The 20,262-nt window shown below is 42.3% G+C and overlaps 1 protein-coding gene across 1 annotated transcript in view; it reads right to left on the bottom strand.

The window, feature by feature from the left end:
• Positions 1-661: 661 nt before the first annotated feature.
• Positions 662-20,262, bottom strand: part of LOC134337689 (mucin-2-like) — a 49,625-nt gene continuing 30,024 nt past the window's right edge. The window contains exons 22-30 of the mRNA XM_063032881.1: positions 17,942-17,965; positions 17,319-17,342; positions 15,068-15,091; positions 14,411-14,434; positions 12,178-12,201; positions 8,266-8,289; positions 7,645-7,668; positions 1,107-1,284; positions 662-1,012 (exon numbers count right to left, since the gene is read on the bottom strand). Of these exons, the coding sequence (XP_062888951.1) occupies positions 874-1,012; positions 1,107-1,284; positions 7,645-7,668; positions 8,266-8,289; positions 12,178-12,201; positions 14,411-14,434; positions 15,068-15,091; positions 17,319-17,342; positions 17,942-17,965 (485 nt within the window). The 3' untranslated portion in view covers positions 662-873. The remainder of the gene's footprint in view (positions 1,013-1,106; positions 1,285-7,644; positions 7,669-8,265; positions 8,290-12,177; positions 12,202-14,410; positions 14,435-15,067; positions 15,092-17,318; positions 17,343-17,941; positions 17,966-20,262) is intronic.

Genomic DNA, 20,262 nt, shown 5'->3' with positions numbered 1-20,262 from the left:
GGAAATCCGAGCGAGTTAAGTATGGACACGATATAGTGTCCAGTTTCAACCACAGGGTAATACAACTGATCAGACCAATCTATAGGCAGGATGAGGTTAGCAAGGCTTCCAAAGCCTGTGATATTATCTGTCCAACCCGGGACTCCGTATCTCTCATTTGGTAGGGGCGGGGGGCTCTCTCTTATTCATCCATCTAAAAATACTCATCTTCTGTCCAACCACTGGATTCTGCCATGACTATGCCAAATGTAATGTGGGAGAACAGGTTTGAGGATCCAGTGAGTGATACAGGAGACACAGATTTAAAAATGGCAACGGTAGGTACTGATTTAAAAATGAATAGTGAAACTCTAAACCAGGCATCTAATTAAATGGATACTTAACTGAACAAATGCCTGTCTACATCTAAAAATACTGTCTCTCAGAGCTCCTTCAGTGCTTTTCATGACTCTCAGCATGAAGTGGGCCCAGTGGGTGGCAGGAAAAAAAGAGGGTGAACACTCCAGATGTGCTATCTTTTATACCTCCAGGGGACCCAAAACTGGAAATGGGCAAGCCAACTAATGGGAAAAGAACTTTGCAGACTTCAAACAAACCAATCAGCAAGATGGAAGTAGCTTTCGACCAAAATAAGCCGTGCCCCCAACAGGACAGTCTTCGCTTCCCTCATTGTCTTACATAAGGAGCCACAAATCCAGAGTGAAAGCAATTCATTCTCGATTTTAAAGGATGGTCAAAGAGAGTGTGTTCAAGTTTGGGGTCATTTTTATAATAAGTTTATCAGCAAATCTAGCGATAGCATGAGGATGGTAAAGTGAATGATCAGCAATGAACTCATTAAAATAGATTACTTTTCATCCCTGCTACTGAAGCTTATGTTCTGAAGATAATGTCTACCATTGTCCCATACTTACACATAGATTCAGTGCAGGTAAATCGTACTCTGTAATCGTTACACTTCCCATCTCTTTTCTCCGTATACACACAATAGAATCCAGTAGAAATGCTGCACCTGTTGACCACAGTGCAAGAAAATGAGTAAACTGTGAATGCCCTTTGGTATGAAATAATATCAGTAAAAGGATATGGTCAGCTTTGTTACGTACCTACAAATGTTCTCTCCAGTCTGTGAGGATGGAACCTCTGATGCTGTTTCCACCTCACAGGTTATCGGGTGATTACAGATGCGGTATGGAAAAGCTTTTTGTAGACTGGTGAGATCTTCACATATTCCCTGTCCTGATGGGTTATCACGGTGAAACCATTCAGTTTTGCATATATTGACTGAAGATGAGAAACAAGAAGTACATTAATAATGAATACAAATTCTGTTAGATCTCACCTGTTGTGTTTGAATTGCGGCCAATCGATGAATGTGATCCATTAGCAAGGGCGAATAAAAATAAGGCAGAGGCAAGTGGAGCAGCTATTGTTGGAAGTGCCAGTGTTTAAGTGGTGAGGCTTTGGCATTGGCTGACTAGGCTTGGTGAGGAAAGTTTCTGGGAAGTCTCTTTTGCTTCTTTATTTTTCATTCCTAATCAGAGCCTGGCAAGGTGACCTTTCAGTGGGTGAGCACTTAGGGAAGAGTGACCACAATTCTTTAACTTTCAGGATAGCTATAGACAAGAATAGGTAATAATCCTTGCAGGAGAGTTTTAAATTGGAGTAGGTCAAATTACAAGGGCATTAGGTAGGAACTAAGGACAGTTAATTGAGAACACCTTGTTTTTGGCAAATCCATATTAGACATGTGGAGAGTGTTTATAGATCAATTGCATAAAGTACAGGAAATGTATGTTCCAGTTAGAAGGAAGGGGAGGGATGGAAATATAAGAGAACCTCGGATGTCCAGAGAAGTGATGAATTTAGTTGAGAAGAAAAGACATGTAAAGCATCAGAAGTTAGGATCAAACAGAGCACATGAGAATTATAAAGAAGTCAGAAAAGAACTACAGAAGGGAATTAGGAAAGCCAGGAGGGGTCATGAAAAGTCCTTGGCAAGTAGGATTAAGGTGAATCCCAAGGCATTCTGTACATACATCAAGAGCAAGAAGATAACTAAGGAGAGAGCAGGATCACTCAAGGATAAAGAGAGGAACATTTCCTTGGATGTGAGTGAGGTTCTTAATGAGTATTTCACTTCACTATTTACCAAGGAAAAGGACATGGAGGAGCCAGAGATCAGTGCTGAGTGCATAAGTACGTTAGGGTATTTAGAGGTCAAGGAGGAGGAAGTGTTGGGTCTCCTAATGAGTATTAAGGTGGACAATACTCCAGGGCTTGATGGAATTACATGGGTGATTGAGGGAGGCAGAAGATGAGATTGCTGGGACGTTGACCAGTATCTTCATGTCCTCTCTAGGCACAGGCGAGGTCCTGGAGGAACGGCGAGTGGCTAATGTTGTACCTCTATTGAAGATGGGAATAAGACAAAATTCTGGGAGCTATAGGTCAGTGAGTCTCACATCAATTGTAGGGAAATTGCCGGAGAAGATTTTTAGGGATAGAATATATGAGCATTTGGAAAACCATGGCCTAATCAGGGAGAGCCAGCATAGCTTTTTGCTGGGCAAGTTTGTGTCTCACCAACCTGATTGAGGTTTTTTGACAAGGTGACGAGAGAGATTGATGAAGGTAGAGTAGTGGATGATGCCGACATGGATTTTAGAAAGGCATTTGACAAAGTCCTTCATGGGAGGCTAATCCAGAATATTAGGATGCAAGGTCTCTGTGGCAAATTGGCTGTTTGGATTCAGAACTCGTTGGCGCATAGAAGAAAGAGGGTAGCGGTGGAAGGGACTTATTTGAGCTGGAGTTCTACAATTAGTGCTGTTCCACAGGGATCTGTGCTGGGACCTCTGCTATTAACGATGTGTATAAATAACCTGGATGAAAATATAGAGTCAGTAAGTTTGTGGATGATACCAAGATTGGTGGAGTTGTGGATATTGTAGAAGACCGGCAAAGAATACAGCTCCCAGGTGCCAGGGTCAGGGTTGTCTTGGATTAAATCTACAGAAAGCTAAAGTGGGAGGGTGAGCAGCTGCAAGTCTTGGTACATATTGGCACCAATGACATAGGAAGGAAAGATGAGGAGGTCCTGAAGTCAGAGTTTAGGGAGTTAGGTAGTAAGCTGAAAAGCAGGACTGCCAGGATAGTATTCTCCAGATTGCTTCTTGTGTAACACACCAGTAAGGTTAAAAATAAGAGCAATTTGGAGGATAAATGTGTGGCAGGATGACGTAACTGTGGCTGACAAGAGATGTCAAAGGCAATATAAAAGCCAAAAGAGGTGGGGGGCATATAATAGAGTAAAAATTAGTTGGAAGTTAGAGGATTGGGAAGCTTTAAAAAACCAACGGAAGGCAACAAAAAAGTCATAAAGAAAGAAAAATTGGAAAAAGAAGGTAAGCTATTAAAGAGGATACCAAAAGTTTCTTCAGATATATAAAGTGTGAATGAGAGGCGAAAGTAGATATCAGATGCTGGAAAACTTTGCTGGAGAGAGGGTAATGCGGACAAGGAAATGACGACGAACTGAAAAAGAGTTTTGCATCAGTCTTCACTGTGGAAGACACCAGCAGTATGTCAGAAGTTCGAGAGCATCAGGGGGCAGAAGTGAATGAAATTGCCATAACTAGGGATAAAGTGCGTGAGGAAATGAAAGGTCTAAAGGTAGATAAGTGAGCTGGACCAGATAATCTGCACCCCAGGGTTCCGAAAGAGATGGATGAAGAGATTGTTGAGGCAATAGTTATGATCTTTCAAGAATCAATAGATTTTTGCATGGTTTCAGAGGACTGGAAAATTGCAAATATCACTCCACTCTTAAAGAAGGGAGAAAGGCAGAAGAAAAGCAATCACAGGTAAGTCCTCTGAGGATCTTTTGTGAATCTTTGAAGAAATAACAAGTAGGATAGACAAAGGAGAGTCAGTGGATGTTGTGTACTTGGATTTTCAGAAGGCTTTTGACAAGGTGCCACACATGAGGCTGCTTAACAAGTGAAGAGCCCATGAAATTACAGGAATGATACCAACATAGATAGACATTGGCTGATTGACAGATGGCAAATAGTGAGAATAAAGGGAGCCTTTTCTGACTGGAGGTTAGTGACAACTGGTGTTCCCCAGGGGGCTGCGTTGGGTCCACTTCTTTTTATGTGATACAGTACGTCAATGATTTGGATGATGGAATTGATTACTTTGTCGCCAAGTTTGTTTATGACACAAAGAGAGCTGGAGGGGCAGGTAGTGTTGAGGAAGCAGAGAGGCTATAGAAGGACTTAGACAAATTAGGAGAATGGGTAAAGAAGTGGTCGTTGGAATATAGTTTGAGGAAGCGTATGGCCATGCTCTTAGGTAGAAAAAATAAAAGCGCAATCTATTTTCTAACTTGAGAAAAAATTCAAAAACGCTAACAGCAAAGGGACTTGGGAGTCCTTGTGCAAGGAGACTCCCTTAAGTTTAAGTTGCAGGTGACTAAAACTGCACACAATACTCCAAACTATGCCTTGCCAACGTCTCATACAACTTCAACATAACATCCCATCTCCTGTACTCAATGCAGCACACACAAAATGCTGGAGGAACTTTATTCATTTATGGAAATGAATAAACACACAATGTTTCAGGGTAAGACCCTTCTTTGGGACTAGAAAGGAAGAGGGAAGAATAGAAAGCTGGGGGGACGGGAAGGAGTGCAGCTAGAAGGTGACAATGGGGACAGATGGGTAGGAAAGATAAAGAGACGAAAGAATCTAACAGTACTCCATACTTTGACTTAGGAAGGACAATATGCCAAAAGCTTTCTTTTCGACTCTATGTACCTGTAAAGCCACTTTCAATGAATTATTCCCAGATCACTTTGCTCTACTGCACTCCTCAGTGCCCTAACAATCATTGTGTAAGACCTACTGAAGTGGAACACCGCCTTTGTCTACTTTAAATTCAATCTGCCATTTTTCCGCCCATTCTTCCAACTGGTCCAGATCCCACTGCAAGCATTGATAGCTTTTCTCGCTATCCACTACACCCCCTATCTTGGTTTCATTCATAAATTTGCTAATCCAGTTAACCATATTATCATCTCAATCATTGATCTAGATGATGAAGAACACCAGACTCTGCACCGATCCCTGCATCACTCCACTATTCATAGACCTAAATCAGAGAGGCAACCTTCTCGTACCACTCTCTGGCTTCTGCCACAGAGCCAATATCTAATCCAATTTACTACCTCAGCTTAAATGCTGAGCAACTCAACCTTCTTGACTAACCTCCCATGCGGAACCTTGTCAAATGCCTTGCAAAAGTCCATGTATGCACCATTCACTGCCTTGCCTTCAACAATTTTCTTAGTAACTTTCTCGAAGCTCTGTAAAATTGATCAGCCATGACGTACCATACACAAAAGCCATCCCTATTCAACCACTGTCTATCCAAATACTTATATATCTGGACCCTTAGAATACCTTACAATAACTTTCCCACTATTGATGAGAGGCTCACTGGCTTATAATTTTCCTGGTTTATTTTTATAGCCTTTATTAACAATGGAACAACATTAGCTAACCTCCATTCCTCCAGTACTTCATCTGTCATGAAGGATGATTTAAATATCTTTGCTTGGCCCCATCACTTTCTGCACTTGCCTCCCATGAGGTCTGAGGGGACGCCTTGTAAGGCCCTGGGGATTTATCCATCATAATTTGCTTCAAGACAGAACACACTGACTCCTCTGCAATCTGTGTATGGCCCATGATCTCACTGCCACTTTGCCTCACTTCTATAGATTCTGCGTCCATTTACCGAGTAAATACAGATGAAAATAATCCATTTAAGATCTCCCCTACCTCTTTTGGCTTCATGCATAGATTACCATTCTGATCTTCCAAAGGACCAATTTTGTCCCTTGCAACGTTTTTGCTATAAACATATCAATTTAGGATTCTCCTTTGCCTTCTCTGCAAGGGAAATATCATGCCTTCTTTTAGCCCTCCTGATTTTTCTTAAGTATTCTCTTGCATTTCTTATACTCAATAGGTACCTCATTTGTTCCTACCTGTTAAGCACCACCTTTATTTTTTTTCTTAACCAGGGCCTCAATATCTCTTGAACACCAAGGTTCCCTGTTAGCTTTACCTTTTATTCTGACAGGCACATACAAGCTTTGTACTCTCAAAATTTCACTTTTGAATGCCTCCCACTGACCAAGAATACCTTTGCCAGAAAGCAGCTTGTCTCAATCCACACTTGCCAGATATTTTCTGATACCATTAAAATTGGCCTTTCTCTAATTTAGTGTGTTGCTTGCTGGTGTCCTGTACCAAATGTCCTCTCTGGTATTACAGTGCTTTTGCATATTAATTGTTATCCGTTCTTCTCATAGCCACTTCTGCAGATGTGTTTTGATAAAGCATATTGCACTTGGTATCACATAGGTTCATAGACGTTGCTTTTAAGTAGCAGTCAATCTAAGTTGACTAGGTTGGAGGTGTCGTGGATAGTGTGGAGGGCTGTCAGAGGTTACAGCGGGACATTGATAGGATGCAAAACTGGGCTGAGAAGTGGCAGATGGAGTTCAACCCAGATAAGTGTGAAGTGGTTCATTTTGGTAGGTCAAACATGATGGCAGAATATAGCATTGATGATAAGACTCTTGGCATATTGGAGGATCAGAGGGATCTTGGGGTCCGAGTCCATAGGACGCTCAAAGCAGCAGGTTGACTCTGTGGTTAAGAAGGCGAACAGTGTATTGGCCTTCATCAATTGTGAAACTGAATTTAGGAGCCGAGAGGTAATGTTGCAGCTATATAGGACCCTGGTCAGACCCCACTTGGAGTATTGTGCTCAGTTCTGGTCGCCTCACTACAGGAAGGATGTGCAAGCCATAGAAAGGGTGCAGAGGAGATTTACAAGGATGTTGCCTGGATTGGGGAGCATGCCTTTTAAGAATAGGTTGAGTGAACTCGGCCTTTTCTCATTGGAGCGATGGAGGATGAGAGGCGGCCTGATAGAAGGGTATAAGATGATGAGAGGCATTGATCATGTGGATAGCCAGAGGCTTTTTCCCAGGGCTGAAATGGTTGCCACAAGAGGACCCAACATTAAGGTGCTGGGGAATAGGTACAGAGGAGATGTCAGGGGTAAGTTTTTTACGCAGAGAGTGGTGAGTGCGTGGAATGGACTGCCAGCGATGGTGGTGGAGGCGGATACGATAGGGTCTTTTAAGAGACATTTGGATAGGTACATGGAGCTTAGAAAAATAGAGGGCTATAGGTAAGCCTAGTAATTTCTAAGGTAGGGACATGTTCAGCATAACTTTGTGGGCTGAATGGCCTGTATTGTGCTGTAGATTTTCTGTGTTTGTATTTGGACCTGGCACTAGGTGAAAGGAACAGCATGAGAGACCACTAGACAATTGTGATTCCTCTGCCAGACTGATGCAGAAAATGAAGGACAAGTTAAATGAGATGATTTAAATGCACCCAATTGTTTCAGAAGGAAATGTCTTACGACCATATTGTTGCTGCGTTGTAGCTGCATTTCAAGTTTATGAACATCAAGCAGTTCTTCAAACCAGATAAAATGTTGTTTGATGAAGCTTTTGTACTGCAGTCAGATTAACGGGAAGGATATACTCACTGCGAGCTGCAGTAGAAATAGCACCTAAAAGCAGAACGAAAACACCTCATTTAATGATAATTTGACAGTTATTAAAAGTCAAACAACACCCTGCCAAACTACGGAGGAGTCCTTCCTTCCCACAGTGGGCTCAGCAGTCACCTCAGGAGCTACAAGTCTGGAGTGGAGGTTATGCATTTCTGCTCCAAAAGCAATGTCAGATAAGGAGTGCTCAAGGTTGGTGTAGACTAGCTGACCTCTTTGGAATTTAAATGTATTTGTATTGTCATCCCTCCCTCAGGGAATTTTGTAAATGTATCTGCATAAAGCCTGTTTTACAAGGTAGCACATGCAAGGTAGGTCATTGGATGTCGCTTTTAAACACCAGTCAATCCAAGTTGACTTGGAACTGGTGATAGGGCAATGGAACAGTATGGGAGCCACCTGGACCTAGATTGACATAGAGAATGAAGGACTGGTTGATGAGCTAAGTGCATCTAATTGTCACAGAAGGAAAAGGTGCAGCTGTGTTTAAAGTTAATTATAACCAGGGAGCTCTGAAAACACAGACAATGAGGCTTGATAGAGCCTTTTTACTGCAGTCAAAGTTTTATGCCATTAGAATAGGAAGGATATACTCACCCGGAGTTGTAGTAGAAGCAGTACCTAAAAACAAAAACAAAACAACTCAGTTAATGACAATTTGAAAAGTATTGACAATTTATATATGTCAATCATCACCCAGTCTTCTCTTCCCACATGGGCCTCATCAGTCCAACGAGGAACTACAAAACTGAAGTGGGTGTAAAGCATTCTCAATCCCAAAGAACTGTATAAAATGGAGCGTTCATGACAGGGGTGACTGGAGTTTTGGACAATATGGAAGTGAGCATAGATAGCTACAGTAAGAGGGTGGTAGAGTGAATGATTGACTCTGAACACATTAAATCAGCTGACTGTCTAACCCTTCTTCTACAGCATATGTTCTGAAAACAATGACTAACATTGCCCTATTCAGTTTTGCAGCTACAGACTGAAGATGGGAAATAAGAATTACATTAATAATGAATCAACTTTCTGGTGGTACTCATCTGATGTTTTTGTTGAGCACAAAATATATGCAGTAATATTTTGTATCAAAATGTATTACATCGACCTGCACATGAGACCCCAATGTGTTACGGATTCACTGATGTGCTGCTCACTTCCCTTTACTCCTTGTGTCCCACGATGGCTGCTGTGAAGATCTGTTTCCTCTCAGCTCCAGAACTGGTCCTGACCTCTTCACAAATGCCAACATTCACTCTGTCCTCAATAAACCTCCAGCTTTTGTTATTACCAGCAGATCATCAGTATCGGAATTGTCACTGTCTCCCAAATTATTGTCCACATTTTCTGCATCTCCTTCCATCAACACCTCCTCCTCCAATCAGATATCTTCTCTCCATGATTACTTCAATGAGTCTTATTGGCCATTATTTGTGACAAGTATAATCTCTGCTGGTTTTTCTTCAATAGATGTGGGACCGCGTTAGGGAACTGGAGATGCAGCTCAATGACTTTCGTCTGGTCAGGGAGAGTGAGGAGGTGATAGAGAGGAGTGATAGGCAGGTAGTCACACCGGGGCATCAGGAGACAGATAAGTGGGTAACAGTCAGGAAAGGGAAGGGCAGGAGTCAGATACTAGAGAGTACCCCTGTGGCTGTCCCCCTTAACAATAAGTACTCCTGCTTGAGTACTATTGGGGGGGGAATGGCCTACTTGGGAGAAGTAACAGTGGCTGCACCTCTGGCACACAGTCTGGCCCTGTGGCTCAGAAGCGTAGGGAAAGGAAGAGGATGGCAGCAGTGATAGGGGACTCTATAGTTCGGGGGTCAGAGAGGTGATTCTGTGGATGCAGGAAAGAAACACAGATGGTAGTTTGCCTCCCAGGTGCCAGGGTCCGGGATGTTTCTGATCGCGTCCATGATATCCTGCAGTGGGAAGGAGAACAGCCAGAGGTCTGGTATATATTGGTATCAATGACATAGGCAGGAAAATGGAGAAGGACCTGAAAGCAGACTACAGGGAGTTAGGAAAGAAATTGAGAAGCAGGACCACCAAGGTAGTAATATCGGGATCACTGCCTGTGGCACATGACAGTGAGTGTAGGAATGCAATGAGGTGGAGGATAAATGCATGGCTGAGGGATTGGAGCAGGGGCCAAGGATTCAGATACTTTATACTTTATACTTTATACTTTATTGTCACCAAACAATTGAACTAGAACGTACAATCATCACAGCGATATTTGATTCTGTGCTTCCCGCTCCCTGGATTACAAATATTAAATATTAAAAATAGTAAAAATTAGTAAATATTAAACATTTAAATTATAAATTATAAATAGAAAATAGAAAAATGGAAAGTGAGGTAGTGCAAAAAAACGGAGAGGCAGGTCCGGATATTTGGAGGGTACGGCCCAGATCCGGGTCAGGATCCGTTCAGCAGTCTTATCACAGTTGGAAAGAAGCTGTTCCCAAATCTGGTCGTATGAGTCTTCAAGCTCCTGAGCCATCTCCCCGAGGGAAGAGGGACGAAAAGTGTGTTGGCTGGGTGGGTTGCGTCCTTGATTATCCTGGCAGCACTGCTCAGACAGCGTGCGGTGTAAAGTGAGTCCAAGGACAGAAGATTAGTTTGTGTGATGTGCTGCGCTGTGTTCACAATCTTTTGCAGCTTCTTTTGGTCTTGGACGGGACAACTTCCATACCAGGTTGTGATGCACCCTAGAAGAATGCTTTCAACGGTGCATCTATAAAAATTAGTGAGGGTTTTAGGGGACAGGCCAAATTTCTTTAGTTTTCTCAGGAAGTAAAGGCACTGGTGGGCCTTCTTGGCAGTGGACTCTGCTTGGTTGTACCAAGTCAGGTCATTTGTGATATTGACCCCGAGGAACTTAAAGCTTTTGACCTCTTCCACTTGCACACCACCAATGTAAATTTGATTGTGCGGTCCTCTACTCCTTCTGAAGTCAACAACCAATTTGTTCGTCTTGCTGACGTTGAGGGATAGGTTATTGTCTTCGCACCATGCCACCAGGTTCTTAATTTCCTCTCTGTACTCAAACTCATCATTACCCAAGATACGGCCTACAATTGTTGTGTCATCAGCAAACTTATATATTGAGTTTGATGGAAACTTGGCTACACAATCATGGGTGTACAGTGAGTACAGCAGGAGGCTGAGTACACAGCCTTGTGGAGCACCGGTGCTCAGAGTGATTGTAGAGGAGAGCTTGTCCCCTATTTTTACAGACTGGGTCCTGTCTGTGAGGAAGCTGAAGATCCAACTGCAGATCTGAGTGCTAAGGCCCAGGTTCCAGAGCTTAGGAATCAGTTTATGTCAAACATACTTTTCAGCCCACCATCATTTGCAAGCTCGAGGAGTTGATCTTCATCCCGTGCTGACATGGAAGATTCACCGGAAACATTCACAAATGGGTCACGGACCCATTCCTTTGCACGCATTGGGTCACTGATGACCACGTGTGCGTTAAAGTTCAACAGTGGGCGTGACAGGGAACGAGGAAAGGTGCAGCTGACTCATATTGTTTCCTCGCGGCCCAGTAGCACATGCTTTGTGGCCTGGTGGTTAGAGACCGCTGTCATAGAGGCCTACCTATGTCCTTCTATTTGGTGAATATTGATCCAATGAGCCAAATTAGCTTCTTTTTGACATGATCTTGCTCTAGGTGCAAATTCCAGTTCTTTCCTTTCTTCTTGAGTGGTCCTATCAACTCTCCAGCTGTCCTCTTGTTTATAATGTTTGCACTAAATACCTCAGGATTTTCCTTAATCGTTTTCACAATGGATATTTCCTGGCCATATTCAGACCTCCTGATTCCCTGTTACGTTCCTTCCCTGCGTCCTTTATATTCCACAGGGTTGAAACTGCCTTCAGCTTATGAGACCTCACATATACTTGCTTTTGCTTTTTAACTGAACTTAAAACTTGTGTCTTCTAACAATATGAAAACTTCCCATATTTGTCTTTGTTCCTCACAGGAAAATTTTGGCCCTGAGTTCTGATGAGCTGATCTTCAAATGATTCACACATGCCAGATGTGGACTAACCCAATAACAGCTTCTCCAAACCTTCTCTCATCAGCTGCTTCCTCATGCTGCAGTGGCTAGCCTTTTCCCCTGTGTCTCACTTTCTCATGATTTCAGTCTTCACCTGAAACTGATTGTCATTAAAGGAATGCTGTATCTGATGGTTTTGCGATCACTGTCCACAAAAAAGTTGTGCACTGAAACTCCAATCACCAAGCAAGACACAGTTCCCTTACTTCCCTTAGCATAGCAGTGACCTAAACATATTACTTCTGAATGAAACCTGGGATTCTTCAAAGACTGGCAGTTACAAGCAGTAATTACTGTTTGCGAAGAAGACCAGCTCTGTCTTTCAAGTTTACTAAAGTCAAGAAACTCTTCAAATCAGACACGATGTTGTTTGATGGAGATTTTGAACTGCAGTTAAAGTTTGCAATATGTAGTATGGGAAAGATATACTCACTGGAAGCTGTAGTAGAATTTGCACCTAAAAGCAGAAATAAAACAATTTATTTAATTTATTATTTCAAATTCATTGACATTTATTAAAAGTCAACTGTTATGCTGTTATACTGTGGAGTCTTCACATCACACAGCAGGTTCAGCATTTACCTCAGTGTCCACTAATCCAGAGAGGAGGTTATACATTCTTGCTGCAAAAGCACGGTCAAATAAGGTTTGCTCAAGGTTGGGCTGACTAGATTCTTGGACTACATGACCACTTCGGAGTTAATTGTCTTTGCATCCTCATTCTATCCCGTCCCACCCACGGGGAATTTTGTAAATATGTCTGCATAAAGCATGTTCTACAAGGTTGTACACATTTCACTAGAGGTTGCTTTCAAACAGTAGTCAGTGAATGTTAACCACATGGAACAGGCAAACGGGGACTGAAACAGGAGCGGAGCCCACTTGACTGGTGAAATTCCTGCTCTGTACTGACCCAGAAAATAACGGACTGGTCGATGGCAAAGTGGCTGGCAAAGTGAATGTTCGCCTCTGAAGAATTAAATTAGCTGACAGTCCAGCTTTTCTTTTCAGACATGTTCTGAAATCAATAATCACCATTGCCCCATTCAGTATTGCAGCTACTGACTGAAGATGGATAACAAAAATTACATTAATATTAAATGCATTTTCTAATGGTACTCATCTGCCATCTTTATAAGCAGAATATACATACAAATATTTGGTATCAGAATGAATTACGTGAACTTGCGTATGAGAGCCCAATGCATTATGCAGTCACTGATGTGCTGTTCAGTTTCCTTTACCCATCATGTCCAGTGGTGGCTTCTGTCAAGAACGTTTACCTGTCAGTTCCAGAACTAGTCCTGACCCCTACACACATGCTTCGTACTCCCTCTCTTCAACAAACCTCCAGCTTTTGTTATTATCAGTATCAGAATTGTCACTGTTCCCCAAATTCTTGTCCATGTTTTCACCATCGCCTCCTATCAATATCCGACATCCAATCAGATATCTTATCTCTCTGAATAATTCAATGGGTCTTATCAGTCACTGTTTGGGACAAGTATAATGTGCAGTCCTTTGCCTTCAATAGATGTGAAATGGTGTCAAGAAATCTGCCAGCAACAAGTGTAATGCACATAGTGAACAAGTTGTGGGTATTATATTATCAAAATGGACCAGCTGTCCATGGTATTGGAACACATAGTAAAGGTGATCTTTTCTCTTGATTTAAATAGTTACAGTATTATTATGTGGGTCTCGCAATTGATAGTGGGAAAATGAAACAGACTGATTATAATGAATGTGTGTCTTCCATTGTTATAACAATAATATGTCCTAGAGAATCACCATTTCTGTCTCTCAGCTCATTATCCTCCATGTCCTTCTATTTGATGCATATTAATCCAAAGGCCTAATTTAGTTTAATGTCCACATGAGCTTGTTTCAGATGTAAATTGTCTCCTTTGACCTTGAGTGGCTGTACACAGTCTCCAGCTGCCCTCTTGTTTACAATGTTTGCGTGAAATGCGTTTGGATTTTCTCAATCATTTTCACAAAGGGTATTTTCTGTCTGTATGAGATCTTCTGAATCCTTATTATGTTGCATCCCTGCTTGCTTTATATTCTGCAAGTGCTTAAACTGCCTTCTGCGTCTAAGACCTAAAGTATACTTTCTTTGCTTTTTACTGAATTTAGAACGTGTTTTCTAATGATATGAATTTTTTTCACATTTGTCTTTGTTCTTCACAGGAAAATTTGTTCCTTACTTCTGACCAGCTGGTCTTCAAATGACTCGCACATGTCAGATGTGGACGATCCCAATCACAGCTTCTCTGTATCTTCTCACCTAAGCTGCTTCCTCACACTGCTGTGGCTAGCCTTTTCCCCTGTGTCTCACTTTCTCATGATTTCAGTCTTCACCTGAAACTGACCGTCACTACAAGAATAATCACCTCTGAAGACATTAAATCAGCTGACAGCCCAGCTTTTCTCCTCAGACTTAAGTTCTGAAACCAATAATCACCATTGCCCCATTCAGTATGACAGTTACTGACTGAAGATGGATAATAAATGCATTTTCTGATGGTACTCATCTGCTGTCTATGTAAGCAGAATATACATGCACAAATATATTTGGTATCAGAATGCATCTATGTTATTCGATGGAGCTTCTGAACTGCAGTTAAGGTTTAAAATATTTGGGATTTGAGGGGTGTACTCACTGGGAGCTGCAGGAGAACTAGCACCTAAAAGCAGAAAAAAAACAATTTATTTAATTACTGTTTGAAAGGCATTGGTAGTTTTTAAAGGTCAGCTATTACGCTGCTAAACAGTGGAGTCATCACATCACACGGCAGGTTCAGCATTTACCTGGGGCCGCTAATCCGGAGAGGAGGTTAAACATTCTTGCTGCAAAAGCACGGTCAAATAAGGCTTGCTTAAGGTTGGGGTGACTAGATTCCTGGACTAAATGACCACTTTGGAGTTAAATGAATTTGCGACCTCATTCTATACCGTACCACTCACGGGGAATTTTGTAAATATGTCTGCATAAAGCAAGTTCTACAATAATGCACAGAGCTCACTGGACGATGCTTTCAAACAGCAGTCTGTGAAAGATAACCAATTGGAACTGGCGAAAGGGGAATGAAATGGCATCGGAGCCCACTTGACTGGTGAAATTCCTCCTCTGTACTGACCCAGAAAATAACGGACTGGTTGATGATCTAAATGCATCCAATCGCTGCAGGAGGAAAAGTTGTAGCTGTGTTTCACATTAATTATAATCAAGAAGCTCTTGAAATACAGATGATGAGGGAAGACAGAGCCTTTTTACTGCAGTCACAGTTACGATTTTAGAATAGGAAGGATATACTCACCAGGAGTTGTAGTGGAAGCAGTACCTTAAGGCAGAAAGAAAAAAGTTCAGTTAATTATAATTGGAAAGTTATTATCTGTTTATATATGTCAATCATCACCCGGCCATAATGTGGGAGTCTTCTCCCTCCACAAGGGCTTCAATTGTCACCCACGGCACCACAAAGCAGAAGTGTGTGTAAAGCATTCTCAATCCCAAAGAATTGTATGGTAAGGAATGTTCAAGGCAGCGGTTACTAGAATTTTGGAGAATTGAGAAGTGAGCATTGATACCTAATGGAAAAAGATGGCAGAGTGAATGATCAAATGTGAAGACATTAAATCAGCTGACAGTCCAGCTTTTCTCTTCAGACACGAAGCTGGGTGGCAGTGTTAGCTGTGAGGAGGATGCTAAGAGGATGCAGGGTGACTTGGATAGGTTGGGTGAGTGGGCAAATTCATGGCAGATGCAATTTAATGTGGATAAATGTAAAGTTATCCACGTTGGTGGCAAAAATAGGAAAACAGATTATTATCTGAATGGTGGCCGATTAAGAAGAGGGGAGGTGCAACGAGACCTGGGTGTCATTATACACCAGTCATTGAAAGTGGGCATGCAGGTACAGCAGGCGGTGAAAAAGGCGAATGGTATGCTGGCATTTATAGCGACAGGATTCGAGTACAGGAGCAGGGAGGTACTACTGCAGTTGTACAAGGCCTTGGTGAGACCATACCTGGAGTATTGTGTGCAGTTTTGCTCCCCTAATCTGAGGAAAGACATCCTTGCCATAGAGGGAGTACAAAGAAGGTTCACCAGATCGATTCCTGGGATGGCAGGACTTTCATATGAAGAAAGACTGGATGAACTGGGCTTGTACTCGTTGGAATTTAGAAGATTGAGGGGGGATCTGATTGAAACGTATAAGATCCTAAAGGGATTGGCAGGCTAGATGCAGGAAGATTGTTCCCGATGTTGGGGAAGTCCAGAACGAGGGGCCACAGTTTGAGGATAAAGGGGAAGCCTTTTAGGACCGAGATTAGGAAAAACTTCTTCACACAGAGAGTGGTGAATCTGTGGAATTCTCTGCCACAGGAAACAGTTGAGGCCAGTTCATTGGCTATAGTTAAGAGGGAGTTAGGTATGGCCCTTGCGGCTACGGGGGTCAGGGGGTATGGAGGGAAGGCTGAGGCCGGGTTCTGAGTTGGATGATCAGCCATGATCATTATAAATGGCGGTGCAGGCTTGAAGGGCCGAATGGCCTACTCCTGCACCTATTTTCTATGTTTCTATGTTTCTATGTTCTGAAATCAATAATCACCATTCGGTATTGGAGCTACTGACTGAAGATGGATAATAAGTATTACATTAAAATTAAATGAATTTTCTGATGGGACTCATTTGCTGTGTATATAAGCAGAATATACATGCAGAACTATATTTGGTATCAGAATGCATTACATCAACTTGCATATGAGAGCGCAATGTGTTACACAATCTCTGATGTGCTGTTCAGTTTCCCGAACCCATCTTGTCCAATTGTGGCTACTGACAAGAACAATATCCCCTCAACTCCAGAACTGATCCTGACCCCTTCACATGTGCTTTCTACACCCTCTCCTCAATAAACCTCCAGCTTTCATTATCATCAGCTTGTCATCAGTATCACATTTGACCGATAAAGGAACGTATACCTTTTTTTTTGCTTTCTACTGAATTTCGAACTGTTGTGTCTTAACGATAAGAAATTCTCTCATATTTGTCATTGTTCCTCACAGGAAAAATTTCATTCCTGCATTCTGACCAGCTTGCCTTCAAATGACTCGCACATGTCAAGATGTGGATGAATCCAATAGCAGATTCTCCATATCTTCCCTGCTCAGCTGTTTCCTCGTGCTACTGTGGCTAGCTTTTCCCCTTTGTGTCACGTTCTCATGATTTCAGTCTTCACCTGAAACTGATCATTACTAAAACAATGCTAAATCTGATCGATTTGCGACCAATGTCCATAAAAAATTTGTCCGGTGAAAATTCCAATCACCAAGCAAGACTCAGTTTTCTAACTTCCCTTAGCATATCAATGACCTGAATGAAACCAGGGAGTACTCAAAGACTGGCAATTACAAGCAGCAATTATTGCTTGCTAAGAAGACCCACTCTCTGTATCAAGATTATTAAAGTCCAAAAAGTCTTCAAGCTCGGCACAATGTCGTTTGATGGAGCTTTTGAACTGCTGATAAAATTTGCAATATTTAGGATTTGAAAGATATACTCACTGGGAGTTGCAGTAGAACTAGCACCTGAAAGCAGAAAATAACAATTTGTTTAATTATAATTTGAAAACTATTGACAGTTATAAAAGCTCAGCTATTGCACTGCTAAACTGTGGAGTCCAAAACAGCAGGTTCAGCATTTACCTCGGGCCACTAATCCAGAGAGGAGGTTAAACATTCTTGCTGCAAAAGCACGGTCAAATAAGGCTTGCTTAAGTTTGTGGTGACTAGATTCCTGGACTACACGACCGCATTGGAGTTAAATGAATTTGCAGCCTCATTCTACCCTGTACCGCCTACGGGGAATTTCGCAAATATGTCTGCATAAAGCACTAGACCTTGATCTCAAACAGCAGTCTGTGAAAATTGACCACTTTCAACTGGCGAAAGGGGAATGAAATGGCATCGGAGCCCACTTGACTGGTGAAATTCCTACTCTGTAATGACCCAGAAATTAACAGACTGGTTGATGACCTAAATGCATTCAATTGTTGCAGGAGGAAAAGTTGTAGCTGTGTTTCATATTAATTATCATCAAGGAGCTCTTGAAATACAAACGATGAGGCTTGACAGAGCCATTATACTGCAGTCATAGTTACGTTTTAGAATAGGAAGTATATACTCACCTGAAATTATAGTAGAAGCAGTACCTTAAAGCAAAAAGAAAAATGTTCAGTTAATTATAATTTGAAAATTATTATGTTTGTATATGTCAATCATCACCCGGCCATAATGTGGGAGAGTCTTTTCTCTCCACAAAGGCTTTAATTGTCACACATGGCACCACAAAACGGGAGTGTGTGTTAGGCATTCTCAATCCCAAAGAATTGTACGGTAAGGAATGTTCAAGGCAGCGGTTACTAGAATTTTGGAGAATTGAGAGGTGAGCATTGATACCTAATGGAAAAAGATGGCAGAGTGAATGATCAAATATGAAGACATTAAATCAGCTGACAGTCCAGCTTTTCTCTTCAGACATGTTCTGAAATCAATAATCACCATTCAGTATTGGAGATACTGACTGAAGATGGATTGTAAGAATTACGTTAATATTAAATGCATTTTCTGATGGGACTCATCTGCTGTCTATATAAGCAGAATATACATGCAGAAATATATTTGGTATCAGAATGCATTACATCAACTTGCATATGAGAGCACAATGTGCTACCAATCTCTGATGTGCTGTTCAGTTTCCCGAACCCATCTTGTCCAATGGTGGCTACTGACAAGAACAATATCCCCTCAACTCCAGAACTGATCCTGACCCCTTCACATATGCTTTCTACACCCTCTCCTCAATAAAAATCCAGGTTTCATTATTTTCAGTTTATCATCAGTATCATAATTGTCCTATTAAAAAACATACACTTTTTTTTGCTTTCTACTGAATTTAGAACTCTTGTGTCCTAACGACATGAAAATTTTGCATAGTTCTCTTTGTTTCTCACAAGAAAATATTGTTCCTGAGTTCTGACCAGCTGGCCTTCAAATGACTTGCACATGTGAGATGTGGATGAACCCAGTAACAGATTCTCCATATCTTCCCTCCTCGGCTGTTTTCTCCTGCTACTGTGGCTAGCTTATCCCCTGTGTGTCACTTTCTCATGATTTCAGTCTTCACCTGAAACTGATCATTACTAAAACAATGCTAAATCTGATCGATTTGCAACCACTGTCCACTGAAAACTCCAATCCCCAATCAAGACATAGTTCCCTAACTTCCCTTAGCAAAGCAATGACCTAAATATATTACGCAAACATGAGGAAATCTGCAAATGCTGGAATTTCAAGCAACACACATAATAGTTGCTGGTAAACACAGCAGGCCAGGCAGCATCTCCAGGAAGAGGTACATTCAACATTTCGGGCCAAGACCCTTCGTCAGGACTAACTGAAAGAAGAGCTAGTAAGAGATTTGAAAGTTGCAGGGGGAGGGGGAGATGTGAAATGATAGGAGAAGACAGGAGGGGGAGGGATGGAGCCAAGAGCTGGACAGTTGATTGGCAAAAGGGATAAGAGAGGATCATGGGACAGGAGGCCTAGGGATAAAGAAAAGGAGAGGGGGGAAGCCCAGAGGATGGGCAAGGGGTATAGTGAGGGGGATAGAGAGAGAAAAAGGAGAGAGAGAAAAAGAAGGTGTGTATATAAAGAAATAATGGATGGGGTGCGAGGGGGAGGTGGGGCATTAGCGGAAGTTTGAGAAGTCAATGTTCATGCCATCAGGTTGGAGGCTACCCAGACGGAATATAATGTGTTGTTCCTCCAACCTGAGTGTGGCTTCATTTTTACAGTAGAGGATGCCATGGATAGACATATCAGAATGGGAATGCAATGTGGAATTAAAATGTGTGGGCACTGGGAGATCCTGCTTTCTCTGGCGGACAGAGCGTAGGTGTTCAGTGAGACGATCTCGCAGTCTGCGTCGGGTCTCGCCAATATATAGAAGGCCACATCGGGAGCACCGGACGCAGTATATCACCCCAGCCGACTCACAGGTGAAGTGTCGCCTCACCTGGAAGGACTGTCTGGGGCCCTGAATGGTGGTGAGGGAGGAAGTGTAAGGGCATGTGTAGCACTTGTTCTGCTTACAAGGAGAAGTGCCAGGAGGGAGATCGGTGGGGAGGGATGGGGGGGACGAATGGCCAAGGGAGTCGCGTAGGGAGCAATCCCTACGGAAAGTAGGGGGGGGCGGGAGGGAAAGATGTGCTTAGTGGTGGGATCCCGCTGGAGGTTGCGGAAGTTACGGCGAATTATATGTTGGACCCGGAGGCTGGTGGGCTGCTAGGTGACTTCTGAATGAAACCTGGGAGTTCTCAAAGACTGGCAATTACAAGCAGCAATTATTGTTTACTGAGAAGACCCACTCTCTGTTTCACGATTATTAAAGTCAAAAAACACTTCAACCGAGACACGATGTCATTCGATGGAGCTTTTGAACTGCTGT

This window comes from Mobula hypostoma, chromosome 25, assembly GCF_963921235.1.
Source record: "Mobula hypostoma chromosome 25, sMobHyp1.1, whole genome shotgun sequence".
NCBI classification, from domain to species: domain Eukaryota; kingdom Metazoa; phylum Chordata; class Chondrichthyes; order Myliobatiformes; family Myliobatidae; genus Mobula; species Mobula hypostoma.
This window is presented reverse-complemented; position numbering and strand designations above follow the sequence as displayed.